General features: G+C 46.9%; 1 protein-coding gene across 7 annotated transcripts in view; it reads left to right on the top strand.

The window, feature by feature from the left end:
• The window catches only part of TMEM131L (transmembrane 131 like), an 81,041-nt gene extending 77,124 nt beyond the window's left edge, over nt 1–3,917 (top strand). For 2 of the 7 annotated variants that reach the window (XM_075421597.1, XM_075421596.1), the window contains exons 34-36: nt 916–1,004; nt 1,831–1,973; nt 3,446–3,917. In XM_075421597.1, coding sequence (XP_075277712.1) covers nt 916–1,004; nt 1,831–1,973; nt 3,446–3,724 — 511 coding nt within the window. In that variant the 3' untranslated portion in view covers nt 3,725–3,917. The remainder of the gene's footprint in view (nt 1–915; nt 1,005–1,830; nt 1,974–3,445) is intronic. The other 5 variants (XM_075421595.1, XM_075421600.1, XM_075421598.1 and 2 more) reach the window with 3 other exon arrangements.
• The last annotated feature ends 4,351 nt before the right edge of the window (nt 3,918–8,268 follow it).

The raw sequence follows: 8,268 nt of genomic DNA on the forward strand, positions 1-8,268 counted from the left end.
AAGTCCCCAGGTGATGATGATCTTGTGACCCTAACCAGCCTGCTAACCTCGATTCTAACCATCATGTCAGTGAACTGCAGCCCTAATGATTGGGAGTCTGTCCGACTCTAAAGTCAGATGAAATATATGGTGATTTGTGGCAGATTCTGTATTATACTACTTTGCTTTTCATACACCCATCTCAGCTTGGACTTTATATGAAAAAATGCATGTAATTATTCATATGTAGTGATGATAACTTATGATAACTTCTTGCCTGAATAGTAAAACTGAATTAGCGCATGAAATCCTTTTTGTCCAGACTTGGACTTTTTCAAGCTCACTGCATAGCAGGGCTTGTTTCACTTCTGACATGTCTTTAACAATTACTTTTGAAAAGTCTTGTTGAAATTCTGAAATTATTTTAATTAAAACAAGTATAATCCCTACAAATTAACATGTAGTTTAGAAAACATATTGTTTAACAGGACTTTACACATGTGATAGGGAAAGTAGAAATTCCCAGCTTAATTGCTATTCTAGCTTGAGAATGCGTTACGTTTTCTGCTATTTGAAATCACATTATTTCACTTTGTATCAACCATTTCTATGGTTGTGGGAAAGAAATACAAGCAATTTTTTTTTTTTTTACAGACTAAGAAGTTGAACCCAGTTAAGTGTTGCAGGATTCTGGTAGCTGTCATTACAAGTTGTTCATCCTCCCACAGGAAAAAGAGCTCAGTGAGAGAATTGCTGTGATTATGTAGTGGCGCAGAGTAGATACTGGCAGAACTGGCAAGCAGAATGTGAAAAGCCTCACCATCAGTTACAGGCATTTTGCATCCAACAGCTTTACGTTAAATAAGGATTTCTAAATAATTTTCAGAAGTTCTGCGAATTGTTTCTGACAGCAGATTTTTCTTTTTCTTGGGACAGCTTCATCGACTGGAATGCAGCTTGTGACAGCCAGTTTTCCAACATGTATTGTCCACTAGAGATGAATGAATATGGTGCTTTCCCAGAAGGTAAGATGAAATAAAGCTTGTGAAATGCCACTGAGCATGGGTTTTTCTCTCACCTTTTGTAGAACAAAAGGCTGAGCTTGTCTATAAACATCTGGCCATTCGTTGCTTAAGCGGACTTTACGGTTTCCAGCTGACTGGGTGCTCTGTAGTAATAAACAATGTCTGCATGTGGTGGATGAGGAAGTCCGATCTTCACATGGAGTTACTAAGCCTGAAAAGCCAGTGTACAGGACTCTGAGAGGGAATAGAGAGAAATGCTGGTGACCACAGTATTACACAAATCTTTTTGCACAATTTTCTTTGTTTCCCCTGTGGCAGGCTTCTGCCTTCCAGTGTGTGAAACAGAAGGCCTCTTGTGGCCAATTACCTTTCCAGGCTAGAGTTTCTTGGCTTGGGAAGCACACTGGCAGCAACCTAGAATTCTTTAGCATTACCTAAGCAATAATTAAAGGTCAGGCTACAGTATCACAGGCAGCAGGGTGATCCCTCGGGTGCCTAGAGCTGAGGCATGTTGGCAGTGAAGCCTGGGTAGGCTCTGCCATGCACGTTCTGTGGCTCATAAAGACTCTGTTCTCCAGTAGAGAGGTTGCCAACTCTTTATCCCTTCCTCCTGATAGCAATTTGTTAGTGGGTCCCTAATACAGAGTGGTAGTCTTGTTAACAGAAATTGTTACGCTTCGCTGCCGTGCTGCCCTGAAGCCACTGAAGGCTTAGGTCGGTTCCAGCCTGGCTCACTCCGAGAAGGCTCAGTGTTCCTCTGCAGAAATGTTAGTAGCGTTTATATTGCAAAAGCTTTATTTTGTCTTCCTGCTTTTATAAACTGCAGAAAACATGAACTACCCCAGTGGCTTCCCGGGTACTGCAGCAGTGCAGAATACAGCCTTCATAGACCAGAACTGTCCCTCCACCTGGAACGTGCCTCCCAACATGCCGCCTGCTTGGGAGCCCGCCAGTTACGTCAGCTCCACAGTGAGTGTTGGCACTGCGAGGCGCTGCCCTCGTGTGCCTCTTCAGAGCCTTCCCAGTGCATTCCTGCCCTTCCCCTACCTGTCGCTCGCATGTTCTTTGTGAATCCCCTAAGTAGCCCGACGTAGGCATGTGCACTGGTAGCATGGCTTTTTCCCAGCTGTTGGTCAAGGTTGTTACTGGTCCTTGTCTGTGAAATTTTAAGAGGGGTTCTTTTGCCTGGAAGTTGACTAAAATCATCTTGCGTGTGGAAAACCGTTTTGGACTTATGTAGTCTACTGAGACTTTTTCCTATCAAAATCGACCTTTCCAGATGAGGGGAAAACACAAAAAGTGCTGACAGCAAAGCCCAAAGAGATTTGGAAATTGTATAGCTGAATGGACAGCTGCTCTCAGTGACTTTGACAGGTTTTTTTGCTAGGAAATCCAAGTGATTTAAGATGGATTTGTGCAGATTTCTGAATGCTGACTTTGACTTGTTATGCTCTAGACCAGCCGTGTTTATGTCATGCCGTAGTGCAATATAGTGACTTCAGTTCAAGGTGGTCTTTAATTGTAACCACCTTCTCTTCTGCTCATATTTCAAAATCTTCTGGTTTAGAACTTTATTTTTTTATTTACAGTGGGTTTACTTTGAATAAAACTAACAAAATAAAGCAAGAAATATTTCCAACTGCAAAAGTGAAAATTCTGCTGTGTTAAGAAGCGGCTAAACTGGTGAAGACTGTTGCCTAAAATATACGTGGCTTTATTTCATATTTTATTCAGGAATGCCAGGAAACACAGAAGGTAGAGATTGGAAAATACATTAGATAATTCAGTTCATTTCCCTGGTGAGCTTTTCCCCACAATACATTTCAGTGTTTCATTCAGTTTTAAAAGTCCCAAGACTTCCATGACCTTCTCCGAGAGACTTCCTTGCAGACTAACACATCTTGCCCTCCAGGAGGTTCTTTATAAGTTTTCGAAATTTTGTAACTAAATTCCCCAGCTCCTAATTATAGTCTCTTTTCCATACTGAATATCCCTCTCTGCTCCTGGCATGCGTAGTCTTTCAGTACCGACACGTGCTTCAACCTTTTTCTTGTCATTTCTTAGGCATCCTTCTCTCTTAACTCTCAAAACATGCATGGTGCTCTTCACCTGTCTTCCGTTTCTCCCTTATGTTTCTAAACAGCCTGACCAGAACTGCATAGTGTGTTCCTGGTACAGTAGTATTGATGCCGCGCAGGGAGGAGCTCATGTGGCTTCATTTAGTGAAGTGCCTTTGCGCACACACATGCACACTTAATGCTGCTGTACTATTTTCGGCATCCCATGTTGCTTTGTGAACGCGTGTGCAGTTTTCTACCTGTGTGTTTCTGAAGTTCTCTGCATAAATGCTGCTTCCTCCCATTTAGTGCTACATTTCCACATTTTCTTTGGCAAAGGGTTCACCTTGCAGTTTCCCGTGATCATTGTCTCTTGCCCTGCAGCCCTACCTCTCAAGCACCCGAAGCTTGTCTCCAATGTCTGGACTTTTTGGTTCCATCTGGGCACCTCAGAGTGATGTTTATGAAAGCTGCTGCCCCGTCAGTGCCACGACCCAACACTCGACCCACGTGGAGAACCAGGCAGTGATGTGTAAGCAGGAATACTACCCGAGGTTTAACCCCTTCCGTGCCTACATGAACTTGGACATATGGACTACAGCAGCCAATCGAAATGCAAATTTCCCACTTTCGAGGGACTCGGGTTACTGTGGAAACATGTGAAAGGAATTTGATTTAAAAATGTGAATAAAGATGCTTGCAATTTTGATTACTAGAGTAAGCTGGTTGTTGAATAGATTATGATGTTGGTGGATATTTTGGCACTTTTGTATTGAAAATAAATTTTTTTTACTGAAGTCTGAGCATTCAGTGCATTTTAAAAAGCAAAGCATATTCAGGAGACTGTTATTGTCAGGTGAAGGCTACAAATTTACAACTCAAACTTTTTCAAGAACAAGGACGGTACTAAGTTCTTAAAATCATCCATGAACCTGTACTGCACACGTTTTCTCTGAAGTTTACGTTCTGCGGTGTAAATTCAGAGTGGTTTGGCATTTGTAGGTACAACTTTGAACCCGAAAGTGATGGCATCTGTACCAAACAGTAACAGTGGGGACCTACCGGTCGGTGCAGAGCAGAGATTTTCCAAGTGGTGCCACTTCTGCTGCTGGCGCAGTTATTTGTGGGTGTAAACTGCTGGCAGTAGAAAAAAGGCTGAATTGTGGCTTGTTTATCGGGCTTCAAAAGGCAGGCTGTCACTGGGACGGCGACGTGCTTGCACAGTGTGGGTGAGTGGGCGTTTCCGTCGGAGATTTTCTTGCGAGTGACTCCTGATGTTTTGCGTTTATATTTTTGGCCTTCATGTTGCAGTAGCATTTTTGGTGCATTTAATTGCCCTGGTTTAAAATGCCAGAGCTTGAACTGGAACAAATATTTCACGCCGCTCTCCAGAAGAGAACAGCATTGTGTTAGCTGGTGTTGTGAGGCTGAATCTGGGTAGTGGGAAAGGCAAGCGGGGAGGTGCTGCCACCCAGTTCACGGCTGAATCTTCCCATCCCGGAAGCCGTCTCCACCAGCCATTCCCACCGAGCCCGTTGTTCTGGCGGGGCAGAGCGTGTCTGGGCATCTTCGCTCTTCGGTGGCAGAAGAAGGGGAAGGCATCCCTTAGATTCAGAGGCGTCCTCAACGAGGGGATGTGTTAAGCCTGGAGAAAGAGGGAGGAAAGGGGGACCCAGTAGCAGCCCCGTGGAGGAGAGCTGTGAGGACGGCAGCACCAAGGCCTGCGTGGTGGCTGCAGGCGTTGTGGCGAGGGGCAGCGGTCGCAGGTTGCCACGCGGGAGGTTCGGGTGGAGCTGCCAGAGAACGGCTGGCCCCGAGGGGCGGACAGGTCTCCGTGCCTGAAGGTGTCGATGCCGCGGCTGGAGGAAGCCGTGTGTGGCCTGCTCCAGCGCTGGCGGCGGTCCTGCTCCTCGTGGGGGGTTGGGCCAGAGACCACCAGGGTCCCGTCACCCTTTTGAGGATTCTGAGAACATGAGCAAGTTCCTTACTTTTTGCTGGTTTAACTTTCTTCATCGTGCCCTTTGAACTCTGACTGGAAGACAAGAACTCTGTTTGACAACAAGATGTTCAGGCTTTCATAAGAATGTGTTTTTGTTTTATTCGAAGGCAGAGCAGAAAAGGCACTGCAGAATAGCTGGCAGCCTGCGTGCAAGGCTGCTCGGCAGTCTGAGCTCCCAGACATACATTCTGGCCCTGCCAGTCCCGCCGTGTTGCTGAGCTATCGGACCAGCTCCTCTGACTTGCTGGTTTCAGCCAGAAACACCATCCCAGCTCTTGAAATGTTTCGCCAGAAACAGTGCGTTTCTGCAAAGGGTTTGGTTCAGTAATGGACTGTTCCTGCAAAGCTTTGTTGAAAGGTAAGATACCCCACCAGCTACGCTGTCCCATGCCCTGAGTTAGCTCAGGAGGAGGTGGCGACTGGGTGGGATAATCAAGAGCCGCTACATTTACCTGCTTTGGCTGCTGATGCGGAAGGTGCTCCTCAGCCTTCCTTGGGTTTCGGTGTCAGAAAGACGGGATCGTTGCTGAATGCGTCTCAGAACCGTGGTGTTTTAATGGCTTGGTCAGGAGATGGTGCCAGGAGTCTTTGGCTGCTTTCCATGATGTGTCGTGCTGGGCGGGAATCTGCTTGACGGTGGAGTGGAATTGTAATTGCTTGTGATTCTGAAGGAAAGTTCACATGTTTGTATGAACTTTGATGCTCCTGAAATCAGTATTAAGCCATGAGAAGCAGTCACAACCACTGACGTGCTTTCTGTGCATCGCTTGCCTATGGCAGGAGACTGCAGGAGGAATAGAGTGGGAGTGCCAACACTAATAAATATGGATGAAAAAAAGGTGATCATTTTATTTTGAAATGCGACGAAGTTTAATCCCTGGATGACGTTGCTTGTTCTATGGCATGTTCATTCCATGTTGGATGTGCAGAAGACAGAGAGAAGAGAGGACGTGCAGAGCTGTGCTTAGTTAGCTTACCCAGCTCACGTTGTTAATTCTGTTGTTTTAAGGAGATCTGTATTTTCCATGCACTGAAGTGAAGCCTCTCCTCAAGTACCAGTGTAAGAATCTGCTTTTCTTATATCTGTAACAAACTGTAACAACAACAACAACAACAAAACCCCAAAGAGTTCTGATCAGCACCGAGTCCCTGTTGTAAGTCACTTGTATGTTCCACACAGAATAAATCACTGAAAAAGAGAGAAAAAGCTCCATGCAATGAACGAAGCAAAGACACTGGGGAGCTCGGGGAGAGTAAAAAAAGTTAGAAATCTTTGGAAAAGAAAACCTCTGTGAAAAAAGTCGGTCAGAGTTGTTAAAGTGCCAGCAAAAGACAAGAGAAATGAGCCACAAACAACTTCAGAAATATTGCTAAGAAAGGAAACAATCATTCCCTTTAATCAAACCAGAACAGATCAAGAAGTAATTCGCCTGGGAGCTGTGTAGTATTAGGCAAAGTATTTCATATAACTTTTCATAACAATAACTAAGGAATGTAACAAGCTCATTAAGGTTACCAGGAATAATTGCTGCCATCAGGAGACATCTGTAGCTTAATTAGAAATCCCTTGAATGCAAGTGGATTTGAGCTCAGTTAAAAATTCCTCCTACAGTAAAGGGGAAGATGAGATAAATAATTCCACTGCAAATTTCTTTGTGCCAAAATGATTGTAATTCTACTAGAGTGAAACTGGAGAAGTTGCTCTGAAGACATCTCGTTGTGAGCAAAACAGTTTCTGATTTCTTGCCTTGTGCCGGGAATTCCCTGTAGCAGGATTGGGAGCTTCACTGATCTCTCTGAAACTGGGACTGGTTGTTTTGAGAACTTCAGCAGAAGTTGTTCTTAGTTAACCCAAGAAGTGCTTGAGATTGCAAAGGGAAAAACAAAAATATCAGTATAGAAGCGGAATAGTTCACTACTAGGGCTGGTTATGGGGGAGGGGAACATCACGAGCGGTTCCTAGCTTTCAGTGTTTGATTTCTGTCCCAGTGCAAATGCTACATAGACTCACAACATTCGGTGTTTTCCAGAAGAGAGAGCTGGGGGAAGTGACATCCACCCCTGCCCCCCGCTCCCAGCAGGTTTGTGGCTGCTTAGGTGTGCATTGGGAATGGGGATAGGAATGGGGGTGCCACTCTGTCGCTGTCTGTGGGCAGGACACACGGGACATCTTGGCCAAGCCCACCTGGTTTGTCCAGAATTTCCATCCTGGAGCCGGGGAATATTCCAGGCCCATTCCATGGAGGTTTGTAGGTACTATGAGAGACAGCGCTTGGATAAAGCCAGCGTCTGCTGCAGAGGGGTTCGGCTGCCCCAGCCTTGCCAGGTTGCAGCAAGCCCCTCGCAGCATTGAGCCGGGGAGCTGAGGGCAGAGGAGCATCCAGCCCAGCTTCTCAGTCGGAGAGGGCAGCGCTCCACTGGGACCCGGTTTCTTGGTAAGTGGGGCTGCTACAGTGTTGAGCTTGCTTCTGGAGGGAGGGAACTGGACTGCCCAGCAGCCTGGCTGCCACCAATCTGGCCTGGGAACTGGGTTTGAGCAGCTTGGGAGCAACCGACTGGTCAGACCGTGCTGCCAATACCGCATGTGAGGGTGAAAGCATGTGCAGGTCACCGAAGGCAGGCTTGCCTGGGGAGCACAGCTGTTGCTTGCTCTCCTGAAAGCTCTGACAGCAGCTGAGAAGAGATCCGATTGCCCGGGGGCAAATGAGCTCATTAAAGAGAGCTGCTAACTATCTTAATCCGCAAAGAGGGCGGAAGGGGAGGTGCTCACCACCTGTGCTGGGGCCGGCGGTGCCTTCAGCCCCATGGCACCCAGCTTCTCTGCCCCAGGAGAAGCCTTGGGGAGCCGCGGCCTCGGCAACTCCGCAGGGTCCTGCCGAGCCAGCATCGCCATCCTGCCGGGCGAGCTCTTCGCGGCGGTAGGTCGGGCGTTGCTTCCCAGCATTTGCTTTCTTCCCTTCCCGCCTCAGGCAACACCCCTTGTTTGTTTTTCTTAGTCATCGAATCACCTCCATCTTTGGCCCTCTCCACTTCTTCTGCTTTCAGGAATTTGCAGAAAAGGTGTGCAGCGGCACCTCCCCGTCGCCATGGGCACGTTTTACTTCTGCCTTTGATTGCCCCATCCCGTTGCTCGCTCCGCCTGTCCGCTTCTGAGGGGGAAACGGCTCGGCGCAGGGCTTATTACGTCCTCTTCTGCAGCACCCTTGGG

This window comes from Opisthocomus hoazin, chromosome 5, assembly GCF_030867145.1.
Source record: "Opisthocomus hoazin isolate bOpiHoa1 chromosome 5, bOpiHoa1.hap1, whole genome shotgun sequence".
Lineage (NCBI taxonomy): Eukaryota > Metazoa > Chordata > Aves > Opisthocomiformes > Opisthocomidae > Opisthocomus > Opisthocomus hoazin.